The 27,148-nt window shown below is 35.4% G+C and overlaps 2 protein-coding genes across 2 annotated transcripts in view; both read left to right on the top strand.

The window, feature by feature from the left end:
* Nucleotides 1–5,842, top strand: part of LOC150088141 (uncharacterized) — a 28,873-nt gene extending 23,031 nt beyond the window's left edge. The window contains exon 8 of the mRNA XM_090370042.1: nucleotides 5,698–5,842. Coding sequence (XP_090226168.1) covers nucleotides 5,698–5,842 — 145 coding nt within the window. The remainder of the gene's footprint in view (nucleotides 1–5,697) is intronic.
* Nucleotides 5,843–17,486: 11,644 nt separating this feature from the next.
* Nucleotides 17,487–27,148, top strand: part of LOC150088140 (bone morphogenetic protein 2-like) — a 30,231-nt gene continuing 20,569 nt past the window's right edge. The window contains exon 1 of the mRNA XM_090370587.1: nucleotides 17,487–18,169. Coding sequence (XP_090226713.1) covers nucleotides 17,830–18,169 — 340 coding nt within the window. The 5' untranslated portion in view covers nucleotides 17,487–17,829. The remainder of the gene's footprint in view (nucleotides 18,170–27,148) is intronic.

The raw sequence follows: 27,148 nt of genomic DNA, 5'->3' as shown, positions 1-27,148 counted from the left end.
TTAGAACGTTGCTTTTCCACACTATTGAAATCAGGTATGTCTAATTGTTTGTATTCAATTAAACAAAACAAATTTTGTCGCTGTCATACGACGAAACCTTTTAGCCGTATTTTCTTCTTTTTTTTCGCATAAATTACTTATCTTATTCGTCGAAAATAAAATGATTACTGACGAAAGCACGCGAAACTTGGACAGCCTTACTCTGGCAAATCTAGTCGTCCAATGGCACTTAGGAGAGGAATTCCAAAGTGCCGCTTTGCACATGCATAGGTTATTTGCCATATGTGAGCATGAGAGCCAATTTCAGAATGGCAAGTCGCTTCGTTCTTCTGTTGACTTCGAATACGAATACATTATGTAAGCAACAGAGAGTAAGCTAAAAATGTAAAATTATTTCTCATTATAACGCGTAACATTAAGGTAGTATCTCTCTCTCCAATCTTATTTCGACCTTTTTCTTTCTACCACCCCTTTTAGTTTTGTGTATTTCTTTTGTTTTAAATTTTTCTTTATTAACTTCTCAAATTTATATTTTTCTTTATTAACTTCTCAAATTTATCTTTTTCTTTATTAACTTCTCTTTAAAGCCCCTCCCCCTCTTCCTTTTTTATCCATATAAATACTGAGTATCTTATCTGTTATTTTCCAAGGTCTATATATACATGACATAATTTTTTATTCTTCTCTAAGAGTGTTCATATATGGCATTCTTCCAGCCCCTAGTAATGTTTCCTCTTCTCATATTTTAGCAGTTTCTACAGCTACGCTACGTTTACTTTGCTAGCCTCTTATCGTCTAATCACCACGCCTACGGCCTTGCTATGCTCCTATTTTGCATGCTCTTCATGGATTCTTCTATTTCTCCTTTTTTAAATCCCACTTCCAGTCCTTTAAACAATATCCTGTTCTATTGGATATTCTGATTGTTCTCGAAACACAATCATTTTAAGTTTCTATATGGGGGTAAGAAAGGCATGTCTGCTAAAATACATATAGTATTCGAAGTATTTTATTTCTTATATATATATATATATATATATATTTCTTTGTGATTAACAGAAATGAAAAGTTAAAGTTAATTATCTTTTTGACAATTAAGTGTTAATTGATTAACTGATAATATATAAAAGTAATTGTTTTCATTTCCTTGCACATGCCTCAACGTTTTGTATCATTTCATAATTATAGCACATGAGTGCAACGCGTATTTCACTGGTATTTTGTGATTTAAGAAAATAAATATCAACACTTACCTCAGATCGTAGTATGCAATCAGCATTTTTGTGACGTACTTTACATATTTCTTTCTGCATTTTAATAATGACTGAAATGTAATACGTAGTTCACGTTTCTGCTGTTATTAATGCATAATAAGCAAATAGATTCATGATTTGTATTTATATTTATTATAGATTCATGATTTATTGTTATTCATGATTTATATGGTATATTTATTATAGATTCATGATTTATTGTTATTCATGATTTATATGGTATATTTATTATAGATTCATGATTTATTGTTATTCATGATTTATATGGTATATTTATTATAGATTCATGATTTATATGGTATATTTATTATAGATTCATGATTTATATGGTATATTTATTGTAGATTCATGATTTATATTTATATTTAGTAAACTGATAACAAAAACCGAACTCCTCAAAAAGCAACTACTTTATGCGCGACCAGAGAATATTTCGTTCGATTATATTGCCTATTAATTCCTCCGATCATCGCACGACAACACACATAATGTCCAGTGTTTCCAGCTACAATATGTATTATATGGATGGCCTATGTGATATTTATAATAAAAATATAATAATTACCAGATTTCTATTTGCCTGATGCTAACGAATTTTCGGATAGCTCTACAAATTTTTCTAAAAGAGCTAAATATAAAATTTCATGAAAATCAATCGAGTTGTCCATTAAGATTAATTACTATATTTAACGTCCTTCCCTAACTATATTATAATCAAGTTGTGATATGCGCACGGACAGTTAGACACACAGACAGTGGGACGGACGGACGTAGGCGCTTTATAAATATACTGGTGTTCAAAGAAAATGCATCACCTAGGAATTTCACATTTGTAACTCTTTTTCGCGATGGTATGTTACATTAATGACTAGCATCACAAATAGAAATATAAACAAAAGATATTTATTAATAGTTAAGGCAAAGCTAAGTAATATTTGAAAGCTGCTCTCATAATATTCCAAAATGAGCATTTGCAACCTTTATACAACAGTTTTGGTAAACGCGAAAATTGAGGCTGAAATGTTATCAGAAGCCCTCAATTTGCTTCAGTTTATCATTTTAAATGGAAAACAAAATGAAAAGTTCACCAGGTGCAAACTAATATTTAGTTGAACCGCCTCTGGCCCTGATGACAGCAGCACACCATCGAGGCATTGACAAATTGACAAGATCAATTTCTGAAGATAATCAACTTATAGTTCGTGGTTCCAAACAAGAATTATGAAGTTCACGAAGAGTCTTTGGTTTGTTTCTAGCAACTGCAGATTCCACACGATGCCAAGTTCTCTATAGGATTCAGGTCCGGGCCGTTTTCTGGCCGACTAAGAGTTGTAATGGACCGTTCTTCCAACCAATTTTTCACCTGTAACAAATGTAAACACATTACTGTCGAACCTCTAATGCAGAAATGAAGCTAAAGTAACTACAGAAGTGCCTACTTACACTTTTCTCCCGATGACAAGGAGCAGAGTCGTCCTGAAAGATGCAGTTACTTGGCAGGTTGAAATGGTCTCTAATGGTTGGCAGCAATTTGCCTTCCAATATAGCCAGGTATCCATTGGTATTTACGGAACCTTTCATAAAGTGCAGGTGACCTACTCCGCGATACAAAATGCACACCACTATCATTTGGCTGGTAGGGAATTTCACTGTAGAAACCATACAGTCTGGATGGTATTCTTCACCACGTCTACGGCGAATCATTTGTCTTCCATCAGAGCCATGCAGGTTGAATTTCTTCTCATCCCAGAAAATAACTGACTTCCACTACTCGGGGGTCCATTTGACATGCTCCTTACACTAAATTAATCGGGCCTTTTTCATTTTTTGTGTGAGGAGAGGCTTCTTCTTATAACGGGCTACAAGTCCATTTTTGAAGAGGCGTCTTCTGACTGTTACTGCACTTGCTACCACTCCTGTATGTTCTTCCCATTCTCTTTTCAGCTCAGACGAAGAAGCTTTACGGTTTTTAAGGCATAAGCGCTTCAAAACGAGGTCCTGTTATGGCGTAGAGACTCGTTTGCGTCCGGTTCCTTTTTTTATATCAGCAGAACCAGTATTCTTGAGTTTGGAAAGAAATCTACTCACTGTCGACCGATCACAAGACACTCTAGAAGCAATATAACGGGAAGAACATCCTTCCTCACGTAAAGCAACAATAGCACTCTTTCTTCGTGGCGTCAACTGCACGTAACTCGCCATCCTGACACAAGCAAGGAATGACTGCAACTCTTGCAGAGCGTGCTTATATAGCTGAAAGTAACAGCTGATGCAATATTACGTTATCACCTACGCGTGTCAATCTTATCTGATGCAATCTGTAAGAAATATTGCCATATACTTACGTTATTCGGATAATTACAATTTTAAGGGGTGATGCACTTTGAACACCAGTGTATATGAGAACATGCCTAAAATATTAAATGTTTTAATGCTGCAATTATGTGGAGTATAAGAACTAGAAATTTTTGTCTTGTATAGGGGCAATAAAAACTCTGTTCAGGCCTATTTAGAGTCTGAAGTTCGCACTTGTGCCCTCATTGGAGATTCATATGACCCTCTAAAACGACATTTGACATATTCGACAGGCTGATGGATAATGAGGAAACCTAGCACACTGCTCTGACCATTTGTTAACTCTTTGTTAACTGATGGTAAATACTATCAGGCTGAGGTAGTTATGCCAACAGATTTCGTAAAGGCGAAAATTCTGGTTCAATGGAGGCGCTCTCCTTTATTTCTTAAGTCCATTAAATTAAGATCCGTTAAAGTGAAGATTTTCTACATTTATTTAAATGCAAAATGCGCAATGCTGAGAACATTTTTGGTTTAAAAAACTTGTAATTTTTTTCCCTTATTGAATAACCTCTTTTAGCATTTCATGCGGTTCAGCTGATGTTTTCTTGAGACAGAAACAAAATTTGAGAACAGCATGCTGTTCCTCGCGTGTAACGTCCATTGTTACGTAGGCACAAGTGAACAGGCATAAACTTGACCGAGCGCCAAAGTCACACTGTGCGCAAGAGTCAACTGCGTAGTTGCTGTGTGATGCAGCTTGGTTTGGTCTTAAATTCTGCATCTCAGCTGTAAATAGCAAGCAGTATGGTTGTTCATGAGAAATTATGACTATTCTTTGTTGAGCAGCCTTCGTAGAATTGCCACTAGAGCAGCACCCTAACTTGAATCTTTCAATCTTCCTTGATATATCTTGAACAAGGATATATATTACCCTTTCATTTATATTAGAGCAAAGGGTCTTTGACACGAAGGCATCATTAAACCGAAAAAGGAATAAACACACTTTCTCTCTCTCTCTCTCTCTCTCTCTCTCTCTCAAATGTGAAATAATGCACAGTTCATTTCAGAATAAATCTCTATTTAATTTAGGAACGTTTCAGTGCATTAACATGGAAGAAAAGTTGAAACTTGCGATGTTAAAGATACAGAATTCCTGATCTACCTTTTCGTTCGTTGACTCTTAGAAAAATTTCTTTTCTTGCTCTAATATTTATTTATTAAGTTAATTATATTGTACTGCGCGCTATAATGATTTAAATACAGTTTTAAACGCTTTTAATCAATTTATTCAGTTAATAATTTAGACTTTGTTATGAAATATTCATTATCGGTACCTAAGATTTCGTCTCATCTGGTTGACGTTTTTTTTTTTTTTTTTTTTTTTTTTTATCTTGAAAGGAGTAAATAATGTTATCTAACTGAAGAAACGCGATATAACACAAGCCACGTCTCCATTGACAATTTATGCGAACAGTAACAGGTGCCTGTCAGAATCATGGCGCCTAAACAACTCTCCTGCGAAGATTTGTAGCACTTTTCACAAGCTAACAAGCAGCACAGCACAGTAAGATGAAACAGAGGGAGAGAGAGAGAGAGAGAGAGAGAGAGAGAGAGAGAGAGAGAGAGAGAGAGAGAGAGAGAGAGAGAGAATTGGATTTGCCTGTTTACCCAATGTACACTTTCGTATATTTTATTTGTGACAAATATGAATGTTTTCGCCATACCTGGATATGGTCATGAATGTGATAATTCATTCTGACCTACGCCTTTCATATGAAGTGATGAGGGAAAACAATATTAATCGCAATTTTGAACCGATATCATAACTGTTGTTGTCTTTGAATTTTTTATTGTCATATTTAAGACCTCTTAAAAGGTCTTAAATCTGACAAAAATTATAAGTTAGCGCAAGACCGAAGGCATGCTTTATTCAAGTTCACGCTTGTTTTTATCAGGATAAACAACATATGGTAATGAAAGAGGATTTGTGTATTTTTTTCAAAATAATGACAGATCTAAAAGCAGATGCTTTCTGACAATATAGGACCACATTATTAAATCGCATTATTAAACCACATTATTAAAATTTAATGCTCACTTATGTTTAATTTGGTTTATTTTTCAGAGACAATGATCACCCCGAGAGGTGTCTGATGTCGCTTACAAAGGAGGTTTCGAAATGTGTTCCAATGAGCTTCAAAGTCCATACCTTCACCATTCGAAATTTCAAAAAGACTGTGTTAGAAATAGAAGACTGTGGCTGCAAGTGACTACGTTTTCAATCAGAGATTTTAAAAACTGTAGATTGTTATCGTTATATTTTACTCAGTTCATGTATAGATGTGTGATGCGTATGAAAAGATTATACATATCTTTTAATTAAAATATTTCTGAGAAAATCTGATATCCCAATTTGTTAGTCAAACAAATTAATAAGACTGTACTGCACGACGAGCTTTCAGAAAAGAATATCAGCAGAGTTCTGCCAATAAACACTGAAATCTGCGTTACACAGAATGGTTTTGGAGTACAATTCATAAGTACATCCACCGATTTCTTCCTATAAGGCACACTGCAACAGAGCTGGACATACGAACTAACAGAAAAAACAAATATTTTCAGATTCCGATGAACCCTACAAGTTAATAAACAATGCACTTATTTGTTGTGGATTCATATATCAAATAGGAAAATATCTAATTAATTCTTTTAAAATTAATCGACATGAACTGATGAATAAATATCTAAAATTATCTAAAATTGGTCAATTCAAATTGGTTAACTTATTTTCGTATAATTTGTGTGATCTATAAATAAATACAATACTCTGTATTTTGTCCGTTTGTGAAAGATAATGTTTAATCATTAAGTTTAATGTTATCGTTATAAATACACCGATATTTTGTCATTTGTATTTATGATGTTGTCTCACAATAATATTCCTATTGAATAAGTTCTTTAATATTGAATTCCAGTATGGAATAGTAGGGAGATTGAAGAAGATCCCATCGAACACAAACTGCATTTTAAAAGAAACATTATTTAGAATCTTGTAATTGGTTTATAAATTTACATTCTCATTAAAAAATTTAAAAAACAATTCAGACCTGATATTGGAAATGTTGATTGTCTGAAGCCATTCCTCTCTAAATCCAGACCTGCTTCCCCTTTATTTCCATGAATTACAGTTTTAGTATGCTTAAGTGCAGGAATTTAACTACAGTTACGTTCTAAAGAAAAAAAGTTAAATTCTAATGAATTTAGCTCTTTAGAATAGATTTATTTCATAGCCCCCTTAATAAAATCTCGCAAACTTTGCTGCATTGCTAACTTTGTTAACATTTCTATTTTGTTGGCCAAATTGCACAGTAAGAACAAAAAATTTCGGTCATGCGTCCTCACGAAACTGTCGGATGCGCTTCTTCAAGAAACTGTCTGTTGCGCGTCCTCACGAAACTCTACGATGGGCATCCTCACGAAATTCTCTGTCTCACGTCCTGCTGTTATTGTTGTATTATGGGTTTAGGAGCATCAGCTAGGAGTATGGCCAGATCGCGTTTTCACGAATTAATAAATTCTTGAAAACGCGAATAATAGAATTCATAAATTCGTAAGAAATTGACGAAAATCTCAATGAACTCAAGTCTTAATGAATTCGTCAAAGGCCATTTACGAGCTTATTAATCTGCTAAATGTGTTAGCAGATGCCCTTCAACTTCGCATGCTTTGATCACATATAGGAGAAAGAAGGTTGCTATTCACAATCAAGATGGCCACCGGAAAAATTGCAGAGACGAATTTCTGGGATCACTGCCCTTGACTCGTTCCGCCCCTTTATCTCCAGTCTTCAGTACAGTTGCTAGCAGACCATAACCGACTAGTGCTTACCGACAGATTCCTTCCAAAGCAAATGTTGCCCTCACTGCAAACGATCGACGGTGACCTTCAAGAAGTGGTCAACAACGAAATATACAGAAAAGGAATCTTCGCTAAACTGAAAATTTAGAACTGGCTAAAATGGAGGACACATTGAACAATTGTAGCGCTGTTCAAGTGATTTGTATTGTCACAGCGCCATATAGTGACAAATTTTATAACTATTTTTTTCCCAATAAAAAGCGAGCGCATTATTTATTGCACCTATTGTCCAAATTTCTCTTCAGTACTAGCCTTAGAACTCGCTCCAGAGCCCTCTACATAGGGATACTTTAATTTTAACAACCCTGTATTTTCGTTTAGAGAAACCAGTTTTAATCCCTCTACGGCTACAACCGTGAATAATGATATTTCACTAATATGTGAATTAGTAAAAAATCAGAGCTACAGGGCTTAATAACTTCCACGATTTTAGTATATTAAAAAGTAAGAGATTACCTCAATCTTTTTGTGGAATGTTTACAGTGAATTCTCTCTCATATGTGACGAATAAAATAAGATAAAAAAATTGGAAAAAAACGAATTAATGGATTCCTACACTCATAGAGATATGACCAAATCCGATACGCAACGGAACCGAAAGCCGAGAGCCCCAACCCGATCCCGAAACACATCAAACCACCGCAGCAAGACCATGGGTGCGAGAAGATATTGTGTCATAATAAATAGTTAAAACTCGTTCCGATAATAAATAATTAAAATCACTGGTCAAAAACACTATTAAAATCACAATTAAAAAGATTAAAAATAAACGTGTATGTATTAATACACACACAAACACTTCGTGATATTCCCATCACGTTTGTGTGTGTGTATTAATAGGCACACAAACACTTCGTGATATTCCCATTCTGTGAACACGGCGATCAACCGAAAAGCGTGGTCTGCTTAAGGAAGAGAAACAGCTGTGCATTTCGTTTAATTTGAGTATTCATCCAAATCGTAACTTTTAATCCGTTTAATTTTAAATAGTTTTTAATCTTTTTAATTGTGATTTTAATAGCGTTTTTAACCAGTGATTTTAATTATTTATTATTGGAACGAGTTTTAACTATTTATTATGACACAATATCTTCTCGCACCCATGGTCTTGCTGCGGTGGTTTGATGTGTTTCGGGATCGGGTTGGGGCTCTCGGCTTTCGGTTCCGTTGCGCATCGGATTTGGTCGTATCTCTGTGAGTGTAGGAATTCATTAATTCGTTTTTTTCCAATTTTTTATCTTATTTTATTCGTCACATATGAGAGAGAATTGACTGGAAGCATTCCACGAAAAAGATTGATGTAATCTCTTACTTTTTAATATACTAATATGTCAATGGAAGTGTTTTAGCCTCTTGTGTATTTAAGTCATTAAAATAAACTGTGTAAGCCAAATATGGAACATACTGGGGAAAGCAGGAAATAATATCAATCACAGATTAGATAAGTAATTTTATCCTTTGGGAAGCTAGTCCACTTCCACAACGTGCTTGCAGTGCCATTTGTATCAATGCCGACTATGTAAAATGCGACTTTTCAAAACGCCATTTGGTCAAAATGCTGACAGCTTTTAAGATCGTACCAAAGATACGTACCAAACAAGATGCATACCACACAAGATACTGTTGATATTAGCATTAACAAGGGCACATTATGCAAGAAGGAAAGCTTATATAGCATCAGCCAAAAAAACAAAACAAAAAAAAGCATCCCTTCTCATTTCACCCGTCCACTCGCTTCAAATGTTTGTCCAGTTCTGCCTTGAATCTGTTTAAAATATCAACTTCCACAACCACAGATGGAAGTTTGTTTCAGCAATCAACCACCCGCTGGTTACAGACAAACTTCCGCACTCTATCCTACAACTGTCTTTCCTCAATTTGAATTTATGCCCTCTCAGGCGATTATTCTGAGCAAGTGGAAGAATCCCATCAGCACTCAAACCATTCAAAGCTTTATACACCTCAATTAGATTACCTCGCACGTACAAAAGGTACGTACCACACAATCGCACTGCTGTTAAAATGCATCTGCTATTAATAATTTAAACTAGGGGGGGGGGGTGCTTAATCCTCCAAAACGCGGGCCACTTGCGACTTTGCGAAACTCTTGTTAGCAGCATGCCTCCCGATGTGGAAAAAAAACAGAACGTAAAAAAATTATCCAACCGATTTTAAAAATCAGAAACGAAGCTAAACACACACAACAGAACTTTCCAAAATGAATCTAGCGATACTCCGGTGATGTCACGTTATGTCCTAAAGGGTGTCTGTCGCTGATATAATGTTTCACAGCAGCATTGTTTTCACTCTGATTTCCTTATCCCCTGATGCACCGTGTATAGTTTCTTAGAAGTGTTTTTTCAAGTAATCGTAAATTACTGATGGATTTTACTTCTACGAGTATTACAGTTTTCCTTTCAGTACAGTATTTAATTTAAAAATGAAAGAGAAACTGTAATACTTGTAGAAATTAGGGTAATCTCAGAAAGAAAGCTTGTGTAATTTTGTCCCATGCTATTGATCGTATGCCGACTTCCCTAACCCCCTCCCCCGAACAAGCAGTTTCCTTGACCCCCTATTGCTCCCTCAATGGCTTCAGCAAAACCCTTTTAAACTCTGATAGAACCTTGATAGAACCAGTTTCGTAGAATTTGCCAGAACGTGTTAAATCTGATAAACTGATTGACGGCACAAATTCACTGTGAATCAGTGTAAATTTTAAACTCGCATAAGACAAAACTGGGATAAAGCTACCCAAAGATCTTAGCATTTCCGAAGAAGCAAATTGATAAATGCTTTATTTCCAAATCTGATGATATATTAAATTAAATTTTATCATAAGACAATGGCCTTTTCAGTAAATTATTTATTTATTTACTCGATTTGAAGTATATAACTACATGGAAAAGTTACTGAAACCCTCACGTTGACATTTCTCTCATTATGGATCCAAACACCTACAAGGATCATATAAATTAAATGGCTACAACTGAGAGAACTGAAAGAATTCTAATGTCTCAAATATAGTTCTTTACAAGATTCACAAGTAGAAGATAATCTTGAGATATATTTTCATCAAACGCAGCTCCCAACATCATCATCAAAAATTGTGAAGATTTGAATAATTATACTGAAGTCGGTCAGTACGAGATATCACAGTGATAACAGTATGAAGTTTTCTACACTGTGCTGCGACTTTATTAGGTACACCCCTGCTGTTCACACAAATGGTTTGTCCCACAACGTTGTAAGTCACATGACCACAGTTGTGGATATAAATGCAGCAGAACAACCTTTCTAGTATCAGTTAAGCGTACAAACCGTAGCAAGAATGGGGAAAAGGAGTGATCGAACGTGACATGGTAGTAGGTGCAACACGTGCATCTCTGAAACGGCAGTTCTCCTGAACTTTTCACGCACCACAGTTTCAAGGGTGTATCGAGAATGGTGCAACGAACAGAAAACATCCTCTCAATGGTTCCTGTGGAAGAAAATTGCTTCTTGACAAGAGAGGTCAGAAGAGGATGGCTAGAATTGTGCAAGCAAACAGACGGGCCACAATGTTGCACATCACGTCAGAATACAACCTTGGTGTGCAGAACAAAATATCTCAACAGACCACTAGTCGCACTTTGTCGCGAATGGGCTACAACAGTCGACGGCCACATCGCGTTCCTTTGTTATCAATGAAGAACACGCCTCATGTGGGTACAGCGACACCAGCACTGGGCTATCGAGGATTGGAAAACAGTTGCTTGGTCTGACGAGTCGAAGTTCCTGGTGCATCATGTTGATGGAAGGCTCAGAAAACAATATGAATCCATGGACCCGTCACGTCTGACGACTACTGTGCAAGGTGGTGGGGGCAGTGTTATGGTGTGGGAAATGTTTTCTTGGCACACATTGGGTCCATTGATATCCATAGATTCACGTCTGAATGCCACATCGTATCTAAACATCGTTGCTGACCAAGTGCATCCGTTCATGTTGACAGTTTATTCTCAGTCAGATGGTTACTTTCAGCAGGATAATGCGCCGGAGCACAAAGCCCGAATCACTATGGAATGGTTCCAGGAACATGACAATGACTTTTCTTTGCTGCAGTAGCCCGTTCAGTCCTTCGGATCTCAATCTTATTGAACATCTTTGGGATGAGCTGGAAAGGGCTGTTCGCTGCAGGCCTAGACCTCCGTCGAATCTCAAGGAACTGCGTGACACACTCATGTCTGCATGGTACTCCATTCCTGCACAACGTTTTCAGTATCTTGTTCATTCCATGCCTAGACGAATTCAGGCTGTTTTGAAGGCTAAAGGAGGCTCAACACGCTACTAGGTAGGTGTACCTAATACATGGTACTCCATTCCTGCACAACGTTTTCAGTATCTTGTTCATTCCATGCCTAGACGAATTCAGGCTGTTTTGAAGGCTAAAGGAGGCTCAACACGCTACTAGGTAGGTGTACCTAATAAAGTGGAAGCACAGTATATGTCAACAGACAATCTACGATACACTCATTAAAATTTTGAGTTCTCCTTAATCTGATCTTCCATGATCATTTCACCATATGGGCTGGCCTATTCACAAACTCATCTTTAATAAGGAACACCTGATGGATATTAAACTAAACAGGTAGGGATGATGTCTTAAACGAGGTTTTCATTTTTCTGAAATTGATTAAATTATATATAGAGGGCTTTTATATAAATTCCTTTTCCACTTTTAAAAATTAATAATTCCAAAATTATAAATCATACCGAAAAGGATCTTTTTTGGAAGTTTTTAAACAAAAAATTAATTTTAAATTTGATCACTAGAGGGACGCCCAAAGCGATTAATTTAGAAAAATAACGTACGGGTAAAATTTTCACCAGTCTTTATCGATCAAATCTCAGAATGTCCACCATTGTTTTTTAATAAGAAATCAAAATCAAATATTGTATTCTTCATTGCTGCCTTCAAAACTTGCCACGGAATATTCACTAACTTTCGACGGATTGCATCCTTCGAAGTTGAAAACACTGTTTTTGCTCCTCATCAATTTTTGAATTACTTCTTGTGATGATGCTGGACGACCATTTCCAGGCTTTAGGAGTTAGGTAGCCTTCTTTGAAACGCTTTACGGTATTTATTACGGCTCTTCTTGAACATGAAATTATTAAGACATTTTTCTGGCTTTGATATCTTCTGAGGGCTGCAATAACACTGTCACCATTCACGTGGTGACAGTGTTATTGCAGGTTTAATTAAAAACGATTTGTCTTTAGGCAACGTTGTAAAACGAACTTGACTGGACTTAGTTACTTAAGTTAGAGATAAATTTCAACATTTTTACTTTGAAGGCGAAGAATTAAATCACCGTGAGCAAACAGTCAAGTTCTCTGATTTTAGAGTCATTCTTTTATAATGAAATCAAAAGCTAATTTGTTTATTGGATTAAATAAATCGCCTAGCCCCTGGTGGGAAAATTCTGAACTATTTTTGTTGTTTAAAATTCACATATATACTGATTACAATTCAAGAAAAACTGTTTTTGAGTTATTAATTTTTAAAAGTGAGATAGGACTTTATAACTACCTTGTATATACATTTACGTTTCTTTTAATAACGCATGCTCATCTTCACTCCACGGTATCAGCCTTTGCTTCAAAAAATTCGCACTCCACCAACAACAAATGAACATGGTAAAAGTATTCGAAGAACTCTTCTTAAATGATATTGTACAAAACTATTAGGTTTCTTGCAACTGCTGTGGATTGTAGACCTAGTATACATTGCACTCTCTCTCTCTCTCTCTCTCTCTCTCTCTCTTTAAAATGGAAATTTATGGAAGAGACAAATGTCGAGTTTGACCAGTATTTTAGTAATTAAACGCGCATATTTTTGGTTGTTTATTTTACTTTCATATTCATTGCTCTGCATTTTTTTATATGCATTAATGAGTGTTATGTAAAGTTTTGGGTTGCATCTGTTATTAAGTGCATACCCTCACTATATCAAGTCCGATAATAATAAATTACATCACGATGTCAAATTCCCAGTAAAAATTTCACGTAAATTTTACATTAAATTTTTACATAGGCACAGTAATATACATAAAAGTAATTTTTTTTAGATTAGAAACCGTTTCCAAAAAATAGATACTTGAATTATAGACACTACGCCAACACATTAAGCTAGAAAAATTAATAAAAATATTAAAAAATAAATAAACAGTAAAACCAGAAAGTAAATTTAGTTTCAAATATTTAAGTTAAATGGGATCTTTCAGATGAATTGGTTTACGTTTCTTAGATGGCAAAGTGTCCGTTAAAAACATCTGTACAGACACCTGCATTCTGGAGCGCACACGTTCTTACTCAGATCCTTTAAACTGACTGGCAGAGTGAAGCTTCGTTTTCCTAGTTATGTTCGCTCATGCGCAGAACAAATCATGATACCAATCTACGCTCCTCCATTCACCAAATGGGTATGATACTGCCACTTCCTGTTTTTCTGAAATACAAGTGCACAGTCTGGTACTGTAAATGAAGCTAAAGTACGGCTTAAGTCATGTGGAATAAATTAATGAATCAAACCAAATATTGGCTACAAACTTCTGTAATTGTAGAATTTTAGGTTATTTTTAAAAAATAAGACTTCGTCGGCATATCTGAATATTATTTGAATACCAATCGAAATTTCTTACACTTCACTTCCCTTCCCCACAATTTGTAATTGCCACTTAAGCTTATTAACTCTCATTGCTGGCGACCCGAGTAGGATTTAGCTGGACGCACACCAACAAAAATATTAAGTGCTTTTCTAAATATGTGATAAGAATGAGTTAATTGACTTTTTTGCGTAGTCTACTTGACTGTTGAATTTGGCAGAACTTGGCTGTGAAGATTTAGCCACCAGTGCAAAATATAGGAGGCCACCTCTTTCAACTGGACCCACCATATTACTGAGCAAAACGTAGATCGTGCCAACAACTTTTGAGTATTCCTAGTTCTTATTGCAGATTTAGCCATCTTTGCCTATATTTCTTTGACAGATTTTTCCTTTAACTTTTTTCTCCTATATTTGACCGATTGGCCGCTCTCAAATTTTGATCACCTTGTGCTTTTGTATACTTCCGCGTGCCTAGGAATGCATCCTGCTTAAAGGTGATGCACTCAGTGATGCTTTGCAACATTTGCGGTTATTTTCAAACTCATACAAGAATACAATTGAAAAATGACAGTTGTATGCCTGTACGAGTAGTATTTGCTGGCAATTCAAAAAAACAAATAAAAAATAAAGTAAAAATTTAAATAAATATTTTAGCCTATTTTCCAGAAATGGAAATGAGGGTATATAATGTTCTGACGGTTATTTTTATTTTCATCGGCCATTTTGATGCAAGATTGAAATTTATATGATATACAGTTATCCATCGTAATGTAATTTTAAAATTTACTGAATAAGATGTGAATTGAAGTGAAATACGAATCTCACCAGCTTTCTCCTATGCTAAGAGAGAATAGATAAATCGAAAAGGAGATTTAGAGTGTGTAAAGGAAAAGGACCCAAAGATGTTACAATTATAAATTCATATCTGTATGTTGTATGCAAAAATTCTTTATTTTTACCAAATGTATTTCTATAATTTTATTGCTAATATAGCCATTTTAAATCACATTGATTACTTTGACTACAGAATAAAAACTGAAGCGTAACTCAGGGTATAATGTAGCAATCAGTTTTTATTTTGATTATAAGGAAAACATAATAATTACTATTATGCAATATATACATTTGTATTTGTCAAAGAGGAGGCACAATATCGAAATAAAATAAATCGGAGTAAATACATAATTAATTAAATATATAAAATATATAAATAATGACAATTTTTATTCATCTCAAAAAAAAAATACTAAACATTCTCTGCAGCGTTCAGGGTTGTTTATTAAGTTTATATGTTATCTCATAGAGGCGTAGTGGGGAATCTTAATAAAATTCTGCCTTTTAAAGAAAGTTCTTTGGTATTTTAAGAGTGCTTTGCTTTATGAAATTTATTCTCTCCTGTTTTGAAAGTAGATTTAGGTTAGCTCAGGTGAGATTCTTTGTTGCGAGTTTGTCCGACTCCAAACTCACAGAAATAACTTATCCTCTTCCTCATTTATCCTTTCTGTTTCTGTTCTACGGAACAACCTTCGTTCACATGTCTTTCTCTCAAATTGCAGAAACTCAAGTCTAATATCAACAAGTATCCACTGTCGTCTCAACCATTCATGGTACTAAGTTCATGAGTTAAAGGTAGACTCTAATAACTTTCGTGTTTTTTTCTGGGAAGGTTTCATAAAAAATAAATTCTAAGGTGGGTATTTGGTTCTTTTGCTTTACAAATCACAGCAGTAAACATTTTTGCATTTAGAAATGATTACTGGTAACTTAGTAGTTACTTAAGTACGACACTTCATTCATTCCAGCTTTTTAACATTTGAACTGATTGCTGTAGGATGATTTAGAATTCATGCAAACCAAATTGAAAGTATAAATTAATCATTGACAACTTAATAGGATTCGATTCTCTGCAACAATTGAGTCACTGGTCAGCCCCAGATGTACGACAGCCGTTGATTTTATGTTCTGCTGCTTTCAATTACTCACAAGTAGTGTTTTGTTTACATAGAGTGCAACATGTTGTTTTCCCAGTCGTCTTATATGTAGAAATGCGTGACCACCAAGATCCCCTAGATTTTTTATCTTTGAGACTACTTGCAAAGACTGGTATATACAGGCAACCCACATTGGATAAATTTAAGGCCAGCCAACAGCGAATTATAAATTTCAAAAATAACTGTTCAAACATTACGTCAAGTCTCATAAAACATGGCAAAAAGAATTCGCAGAAGGGCACTGTCAGAATTTATTGTAGCCTCTTATAATTTATGTTTATAAATAATAATAGAAATAAAACTGAAAATATGCTATGATTGAGTGCAAGTGAATCATCCTGCACTATTAATTGCTCTTCTCTCATGCCACTGTAAATGTTATTTTTTGTTATGAATTATTTTCATCCTAATAATTCAATCATTTACATTATTAAATACTGTATTATTATAGAATAATATTTTTACATTCTGCTTCAGAAAAATTTTATTCCCACAAATTGTCAAATTTAACTTAACTCATCAAAAATGTTTGATTTTGAAAGTGGTCTCGTGATGAAAGTTGTATGTACTTAAACTCTATTTTAATTGTGTCTAAGTTTCATTCATTATACATAAGATAGCTTATAAATAGCTGTTATGCATAATAGTTATTTATAACGCTGTTTCCTTAATTACACATAAGAGTATTATAAATAACTGTTACACATAATAGTTATTTATAATGTTGTTGCAGCTTACAGCTGAGCTGTGGGGACGAAATTCTTAGCGACTCCTTTTGTATAACTGAAGCAGCAAGATTATTTGGAATGTTTCGCGTCCATCTGGGAAAAGAACGTTGGCATTCTAGCCATACGCCACGCATACGGGAAATTCCAAGGAAAGATAGATAGACTCCTCCGATTGCCATTCATCACTTCAGCAGCAGTGGCGCCAATGTGGGTGACAGATACGGAACCGTAGTTTCAATCTACAAACAAGGAAATGCTTTAGTTAATGAAAAACATGTAAAAGGGAAATGTTCATTATTCGAAGTTAAATGCTTTCGTGTCCATATAAATAGTAATTATTCGATGATCATAGCCTCACTGACATTCTTCAATTAGAGTTGAAGTTTATGTGTTTTTAAAATAAAAAAAAAACATTACAGCTCTGAACGTTACCATTCAGGGAACAGGTGGCCAAACACAGACTATGAGTCACCAGTGTAAGAACTCCCATATATCTCGTAATGAAATAGCAAGTATCCAGTGGGAAAAGAGGGGGAAGTGGGGGAGGCGTTCTGCAAATATACTAGTGTGCACGTCTTAGGAGGATGCATTCCATTCAAGGCTCTCTGGCCAGGAGAGAAGTCCATACTGTGAAAGTCCGACACAGAAACATCGTGCCTCACCACATTTGGCACTCTCCGCTACAAACTATGCGCTTGACTGTAGTTTGTGATTGGCCCGACTAGATCAAGGGATACCACGCCCGATTGAGAAGGGGAGGAGTGATGCACATAGGGGAGATATAATATGACGTGAATCTATATCGCCCACTTGATTTTTCTATCTATATAACGGAGTATTTGTCACATCAGGATTCAAAGAGCCTTCACCAGTCTCGATATATACCACGAACTAACGATATACAGTCGATTTCATAAATCGATGTGATCGTGTTCATCGAACAGACCGAATTACGATAATCCCGAATCATGTTTGTAATTTATCTGAAACAAGCCATGGAGAGGGAACGTACTTTTTATTTATCGCTGATGATGTTTTTGCTGTTTGCAATCCAGAGTTTTGCATACAGCATGTCTTTGTTAAGCGGAATGCAAAACGAAACTTCAGACTTAAGTAACGACGTGCAGCAGGAGGCGCTTCATCGGCTGCTCCAAGTGTTCGGAATGCAACATCCTGGTCACCGAGAGAGGCATCACTCTCCGCCAGAATACATGCTTGATCTCTATAACGCAATAGCCGACAGCAGTGGAATCTCTCGTACCACCCAGCCTTATCAAGCTAATATTGTTCGAAGCTTTCCAGATAGAGGTAAGAGTGTTTGAGACTGCTTAAATATTTAGCTAAGTTTCGCTGTTAATTTCGATCTCACTTAGACAACAGCTTTAGTATAAAGGTAAGACAAGAAAATAAGGATGATTCTTATCAATTTTCGAAATGATGAAATCCGCTCAAGATTCTTTTAAATTCGAAAAACTTCGTGCGGTATCGTACCTAGCAGTAATAAATAGACTTAGTTTCCACATCATACAGTGATGTAAATAACTAATTTAGAAAGCTTTCAACTTGAAATTTTAAAATAAGAACGTGGCACGTTACTCATCTCTTAACTTTTGCTAAAATTCAACTGGTATCTCTACTGTTACTATTGATAACCGCAAAGAATAAAAGCAATAAAACATTAAAAAAGCTGAATCTTCAATAAGGTACCATAAGATCTACGCGTGGGAAAGAATTCGTTTACTAATTCATAGCAGAATAGAGTAACATCTTGGCTTCGGAAAACGCGATAACTTTTTTAAAATCCCCTGAAATAGGAAAATAGAAAAGAAACTTTCAACAGGTCACAACCTGACCTATCGAAAATTTATATTCTTCATCATAAAATCAATTGCAGTGGAACTCTGGCAAAAATTTATTTAAGGAATTCTGTTTTAACTTTTTCTTGAGTTTATAATCGACATCGGGTTAATTTTTCTATTAATGTTTATCCATTCTATGATATGTAGATAAGTTTCACATAAATGTTTAAAAAATCATTAGCTAGGCAATTAATTTTATCGTGGCCTTCGTTACTTCGCTATCTTTTATGACAGCTTGCATCCCATTCTCACTGAAAGTAATAAAGTGTTCTTATTCTGAATAAATTCGTCTTACATAATTCCTAATTGTAGTGATAAAATGCATTTTAAAATATTTATTTGTCGGCATCATGCCCAAAGAAACCGATTATTAACATTCTTTAAAATGCAGACAAATATAACTGGTTAAACTAGAAGCTGAAGTTAATAGCGATTGCGGATGCATACCCTGGAGGTTAGGGCTGCGTTGCAGAGCAGTCATTCAGTTAATTGTAGTGCGCAGAACGTTATTTTGCCTTTGACTACAGCATCGTTTCCTTAAAAGTACAGCACAAGCAGAAGAATTTAATTTTCAATATTTGTTCTAAGAAAGAATAAAATGTTAATAATTTGGAAATAAACCGATGATAAATATTTTCTTTGCGCACAGAAACTTAAAAACAAAAACAGGATTACTTTTTAATTAAATGGCATTAAGGAAGACTTGCAGATGATGCCACTGATTTAAAAAGAAAGATAGCAGAAAATGTTGATCAGACATTACAGGAGTCTATTATGTGGATGGAAAGTATGAGTGGAGAATTGAATTGTCCTAAAAATGTGAAAAGTGTAACAGCTATATAATGTTAAATATGGAAGTCTAAATATCGTAGAATAGTTATCGGTGTTTTTCTCAGTTGTTCAAATTTCTGTGAAAAATCTTTTCATTTGGGGAAAATGTCCAGCTTTTGCTACAACACATATCTTACATACCGGGCCATCGGGTTCATAGGTCCTAGATACAATTCATTCCGAAGCCTCACTGCATTATGTCAAGCATATTAACATATCCTTGCGTTAAATCTATTTTTTATATAAATCCGAAAGCATTTCCGTAAATGATTGTGAAATTATTTCTACAACACTTAACTTACTCGAAATTCGAACTTTGATGAAGTTGTTAATGTGATTTTTCTAAAGAAAAAAGTCGAAGACTTTATCTTATAATTCTGTGTTTAAAAATTAGTTTGTAGAATTATATTGTTGGAATAAAATCATTTAATGCTATTTGAATTATACTTTTTCGGGTCCCTGTTTTTTCGCAGACCCCTAAAAAATTCGCAAGCCCTGGGTATAGTGTTTAAGTGCATAATGGAAAAGATGGCCCTGCTTACCTGGTACTTTTTTATTCAATTCCCAGACGGGAGAACATAAGCGGTCATTTAATCATTTTATATTCTCTTTTATTATTCTCGAAATCCGTATGGTTTAAGGAACTTTCATAATTTTAATTTTTTTTTTCATCTGAATAGCGATAAGTAATTTAAAATGCAATACTTTACTGATGAAAAATTTTTAAACATTGGTTCCTGTATTCACCCTCTTATTTGGATTAACTCTACTCTGAAACTGTTGATCTTTCTCTCTCTCTCTTTCCTTTATCTGCAGTCATCTATGTCGCTTTTGTTTCTCTGATGCCTGAAACATTCAAAAGACTTTCTCTCAGAAAGTTAAGGTTGCCAATTAAATGCTTTTCTTCTCTACGAAGTTCTTAAATATTCCTTTTCTATGAAACATCTCAGCATTTTTTTCATAAAACCTGCTTCTTTGTTGTGAAAGAAAATTAAGAAATTTCTTGAATTCAAAACTCCAACTTGTTAAAAACTTCTGTCCTCTAAAACGATCCACTCTTTCCCGCCTGATCTTGACCAACAGTTGGAATTTGTCTGTAGATACCAGAACGTCTCTCATCCTCTTTACAACTTACGGTGATCTTTGTATTCTAACTGTGTTGTTTCCAATTTTTCAGCTACCGTTATTTCTGTCTTCATTAAAAAACAAACGAGCTGAATTCCGCTTACAAACTCAGTTGTCTAATTTCATTTCTGATTATAATATTAACCGGATGAGCAAAAAATAACTTCCCATTACGAATTTAAATTTTTGAGGTTGATGTCAGTTAATCATTGTACAATACGCCATTAAATGCAAAATTACGTAGAAGGCCTTTTCAATAAATAAAGAAATCTGACTGAATATTGGATTAATATTATGTCCGCCATTTAATTGAAGTGAAGTTAGTCTAACAGTTAAACAACATGTTACTCACCATTCATTATTATAAGAATAGTTCTTAATGCCCTCAAATGCTTTAAATCCTATAGAAGAGAGAGAGAGAGAAGAGTTATAGACCATACTCCACTAAAGAACTCGTCCTCTTGAATAAATTTGAAAGGATGGGGAGTAAGCATAATGCACGTAGTTATTCTATAACTCCTGATGAGAGAGAACTGCTTAGAAAATTGATTCTACATCAAAATTTGTACCAAACTGTTCAGAAATTTTTAAATATCACGAATTTGTACCACTATTCAGGAGATTGCTTCAACATTACATTTAGGCCTTTGCAATGCTAGATATGTCACTTCATGCTTGGACATTCCACAGAGAATGGTTTTAAAAGTAATGAGGCAAAAGTTAACATTGCATCCTTACGAGATGAATATTCGCTTTTTTGGCGATAGGGAAAGTACGACTGCTTGGAATATTTTATGGCAGTGCAGAAAAAGCCAGCCTTCTTGTATTATTTTGAATTATAATATTAATACTACGTTCAGATCTGTTCAATCAGTAACTCCTAATGATCATGTGAATTGGAATGAATTTTGCTAACAGTTGTTAATCGGAATTAGATGAAGACCCAGACAGGTTAAATGAGTTGTGAATAGACAAGGTTCATTTCTACTTTCGTGTCATATTCAACATCTGTTTAGGTTATTTTGGAACTAGCATTGCCGTCAACTAACAACACCGCGTACTGCATTTAGCTACCACCAGGCCACTATAGCTTGACTTTGTCGTGTCTACATTCTTCCTATTGCTGTTCAATTCAAAGAATCACCTAAATGATGCCTTTGTGAAATTTTCTCAGCGATGGCTATCGTTAAATCGAAAGAGGCTCCTTCCCCCTCGCTTACTTTGAACCGCCTCTTTATATCGATAAAATTACTGTGCTGAGAAGCTTTACGTCGCGATTTTTGATTAGTCCGTATTTCTTTGATGGAGAGGTTAATGGTATACTCAAAATTATTATAGTAACTGAGGAAGGATATGCCAAGATGATGTCAAGCATTGTTTTTTTATTTGAATTAGATAATGAAGCATCCTGGAAAGCCTGATATTCCAGCAAAATGGATTGCTACCTCATTTCCATCGAAATGTAGCTCGTCTTCTAAAGACATCATTTGACAATAATCTCATTGGCCGAAGTTTTGATATGAAATGGCCTTCCGATTTAAATTCCTTCAACTTTTGGCTATGGAGTGTCTAAAAATACCGAGTTTATAAACTCTTTGAATTTGTAAGAGTTAAAACATGCAATTAGAAGAGCGGTTTCCAATTTGTTCCAAAGCAGTATACCAATACATTCGCAATCACTGGAAACAAATGTGGCTATATACACTTCAATGAGGCAGATTACTTCCCCAAACAAATTTGCAATATTTTAAGGTAATCAACAAATATCTGTTCATAAAAATTTAAATTCCTCATGGGAAATTATTTTATGCTCTTCCTGTATTTACTAGTCTATTTAACCGTTGCCTTCAAGAAACGATTCATAAATTATTTAACTATTATTTTATTTTAATTATTATCCTATTAGTACTGTATACTAAATTATTATGCTTCCTCTCCTCTATGCCATGTTTCCCGTTCAATGTTTTTTCCTGTCCTGAAAATTCCAAATCCGAAAGTAATGAAGTCTTTGAAAGATTTGTAGACCCCTTGTAATTCCTTTTTCTTTAAAGGACTCAAATACTCACCTTCCCACTTTGACTGCCAAGATTCTTTCCTCTTATTTTCTCTCAGATTCATCATGGAAAAAAAATGTCTTGACTTTGATCTATCTCCTTGAGACTTTATATTTTGTTTCAGAAGCAGTCATCAACAAGAACCAATCTGTTTCACCTTTCTTTTCGAATTTTTTATTGACCTTTGGAAAAGTTCACAAAGATCTCAATGTTAACTGCGACTCTGAGCTGTTCTTCAGTATCCATATTCAAAAGTTTATAAAGCTCAATTTCTTCGACATATGTGGCCACTTTGGCAGAATCTTAATCATGTCTCTGATCGAATGATCCTTTTAGAGTTTTATTAATTCTCCTAGGAATTTTTATAAAAAATTCTTCAAGTGGTTTTCTTAGCTATTTGCATCTTAATAGCATGCTCTGTTTTCAACTCACATTAAATTCAAATTATCTAAACAGTACCTTTCCACGCAACACAGTGGATAGCATCGCTGATTTCTCATAATGGATGCAAAAGGCTCGAGTCAATTCCCATTGCTGATTGAAAATGGAAAAAAATATTGAGATTTGAACACCACATAGCAGTTGAAACTAGTCAGTGAAATAGGCATTCTCAGCTACGCGTGGGATGTTTATTTAATAGGAGGAAAATAATGCTGATATAGTAATGGAGGCATGTGATGCAAGAAAGCAAGTGTATGTGCTTATGTAGCGTCAGCCAAAAAAAAAAAAAAAAAAAACAATTTCACACATTTCACACACTCTCTAAAAGTTTGTTCAGTTCCTCCTTGAATTTATTTAAGGTTTCAAGTTCCACAACGATAGAAGTTTGTTCCAGCAATTAATCTCCGCTGGCTAACGGCAAATTTCCGCACATCTATTCTACAACTGTTTTTCCCCAATTTGAATTTATGCCTCCTCAGGTTCGTAACCTGAGCAAACGAGAGAATCCCATCAGAATTCAGCGTGCTCAACCCATTCAAGGACTTATGCATCTCAATCAGATCACCTCACAGGTGCCTAGTCTCCAACCGATGCATGCAGAACTTAAGCCTTTCTTGGTAAGAGGAGCCCTTCGTTCCCCTCGACAATTTTATTGCCCTTCTCTGTACATGCTCAAGCAACTCTAAATCTTTCCTAAAATGAGGCCTCCAGACCTGTACGCAGCACTCAAGGCGTGACCTGACCACTGCTTTATACCAAGGTATAATCACCTCCTTTTTCCTACTAGCAAAATTCCTGTATATCACTAACAATACCCCATTACCTGCTTTGGTAGCCTGTCTGCATTGCTTAGAAAATTAATTGCAGAATTACTCCCAGATCTTTTTCATTTTCTACCACCTTAAGTGTAGTACCACACAGTTGGTACATTTCTCTGGGGTTACTGCTACCCATATGCAGTACTTTTCATTTGTTAATGTTAAATTCAGTTGCCACTTCTCAGCACATCTACCCAACTTTTGTAGATCCTGTTGCAGTAGCACACTCCCACTACTGTCATTAACAACTTTGCCAACTTTTGTATCATCTGCAAACTTCGACATTAAGCCTGATATACCTTCATCAATATCATTGATAAATACACAAAACAACAGTGCGCCCAACACCAAACCCTGGGGGACGACTCTACTAATAACATTAGTCCACGAAGAGCAGCATCCATTGATTACCACTCTGTCTTCTCCAACTCCACTACCCTTTTATCCATTGTAGCGACTTACCCTTAATACCATTTTGCTCCAATTTGTACAATAGTCTTCCACGCGCAACAGTGTCAAAAGCTTTCCTGAAATCCAAGTATATGATATCAAAATTATTTTTTTGCGTCCAGTTTCTTTGTAACCACATCATAGTATCCAATCAAATTTGTCAGACAAGACTTTCCCGCAACAAACGTGCTGTGTCTGAATTATTACTGCAGTCTTGTCTAGATGATCCTGCAATGCATCTTTAACCAGTGACTATTATTTTACTAGGAACAAAAGTTAAACCAACTGGTCTGTAGTTACTCATGTCACCCTTTGATCCCCTTTGTGAATTGGGGATACATTTGCACATCTCCAGTACATGGAGACTTCCCCCTGGGTCCAAGGCTGCTCTCATAATTATAGCTAAGGGTTTGCTTAGTTTCTTTGCCGCCTCCTTTAATATAACTGGATAGATCCCATCCACCCCACGTGCCTTTCTTATGTTTAGCTTCAAAAATATAGTGACTAATGTCCACATATAGATATTAGTCGATAACAAATACCTGTGCTAACAAATAAACTGAACAGTACACGTATCTAAATCTTACGTTTTGTAGATTTTACAATTGCTCTACTTCATCAGATATAATTACGTGACATACGCTCAACGGTTTGCATGTTTTGGAAATGATTTCGCAGTCTGTTTATAAAACTGCGTGCCACATTCAGCCACACCATCATGCCTTGAGTTTCTTGTCTCCATTCTCCCTATTGCTCTTTGCTTCAACGAATCACCCTAATGGTACCTTTGCGACATTTTCACAATGGTAACTATCTTTCAATTGATAGTGCAAGCGATTAGTTCATGATTTGTTTTGTTAACGGGTCAGACAAAAATTGTTTTTAACAAAATGACGAACGTTTTGGTTCTATTTTCATTTATTCAAAAGTATATTCGCTTTTTTGTGTTTGTTCTTTATTTATTGTGCACCACTTTAGATCTGTTTATTTATTCCACTGTATTTCTAGAATTTGATTTATAAAAATTATAAATGTTTCATTAATATGGATATTCAAACTGATGTTTGCGTTTTAACTATTTAATTAATATTAATATACAACACATTTAACGTGGAGATATGCGCTGCACATTTTCTCATAATAAATAAATAAACTGTCTCTTAATCCTTGAATGAATCGCGAGAGTTTGATATCATCTAGTTTCCATAAGCGAAAATATCGAGAAACGTTCACCTGTGGGAGGGGTAGAAGTTCATCACACGGGAATGTTTTATGAACTGCTTGCTGATAAGCTAAAAATTCTATGGAGGGAGAAACACCAGAAGGCCTCCACCACCTCACTGTGAATTCGAATCACTATGACATGGTGCTGGACACATTTTTAATACACACACACAAATGATAAAATAATACAGAATATTACCACTCCACACATTACATAATTTCTGGGGTTGAATGAACGGGAAATGCAGCTTTGACAGAAAGAATTTCCTCTTAGAAGAAACTTAACAATGAACAACCTTTAAGGATAGTCCCGAATGCTTTATACCTCGGCTCGTATATTTATATCAGGATCCACAAATTCACAGTTAGGCGGTATCAGAAGACATTTTCTATTTTCAGACTAACTGATGATGCTGTAGTCGAGGCTCTTTTCTCGGGCTTCAGCCTTTTCATTCAGTTTAAAAAGAAAAAAAAAATGTGTGCATCTTTTGGTCTTCTTTTGTGCTTCATTGTTTTCATGATTTACGTTGTTTTAATATAAAATACTGCAATTGCCATGGTAGATTCCTGTCTAGATTCCAGGCTAACGTCTTAGGAATCTAGCGTGTTTGCCGTTCTCTGCGACACGTGGAAATTTGGAATGAGAGATTCTAGTAGTTTGGGAGGAAGGTAGCTTTAGCAAGACGGAAGATCCTGGAATGGCTCAGTCGGCTAGTAGCCTTGCCTGCAAGGGCCAACCGTGATGATGCCGAGCTCCTACCCTCTTCGTCCGAAGGATAGATTCATGCTGGTTGAGGTGCCAGTATAGTCCTTGAGTAGTTGATTCCAATCCCGAGAGCAATTATTGTTTGGGCGTCCCCTTTTGGATCCGCGGTGGGCGGGAGTCTGATTAGGCTCCTCCACCCACCATGATATCATGATTCATAAGATTTTCTTTATGGTTTTATGTTCACCAAATCATAAATAAAATCCCATGAATCCGGATAATATAAATTATTCTTCTAGGACCACAACAAGATCCCCATCAAAAAATGTAAATATTAATTCAGAGAGTGCTTTGCACCGAAGAGACCCAGAACTGATTAGTATCAGAGTTCTTGCACTCAAAAACTGAGACATCTATTGAGAAAGTGGTACGTTTTTTTTTTTTTTAAACTGACGGATTTAGAAGGGACTAGCAAGTTTCGAAATCACTTAAGAGACTTCATCCTGGACAACTCTTAATTGAAGCTAGAAATAGGTACTCTGAGCAGCTCTTCCGAACATCTTCCATCTCAGAAATATTAATCATTGTGACACCACACGAAACATTAAATTGATCAAGATGTGTTTTCTCAGAATGGGACCTCCTTGATGTTTCTGCTCTGAACTAAAGTCTCAGGAAGCGTTAATAGTAAAAAGGATATTCATATGTAGGGAAGAGACTTTAGTACCGACCAGAAAACTCATCTTTAAATCTCCAACGTTTCATAACTCGATAACACT

The sequence above is a fragment of the Mastigoproctus giganteus genome, chromosome 3 (assembly GCF_048544385.1).
Source record: "Mastigoproctus giganteus isolate SK-2022 chromosome 3, ASM4854438v1, whole genome shotgun sequence".
NCBI classification, from domain to species: Eukaryota; Metazoa; Arthropoda; class Arachnida; order Uropygi; family Thelyphonidae; genus Mastigoproctus; species Mastigoproctus giganteus.
The sequence above is the reverse complement of the archived record's forward strand: the minus strand, read 5'-3'. Positions and strand labels throughout refer to the sequence as shown.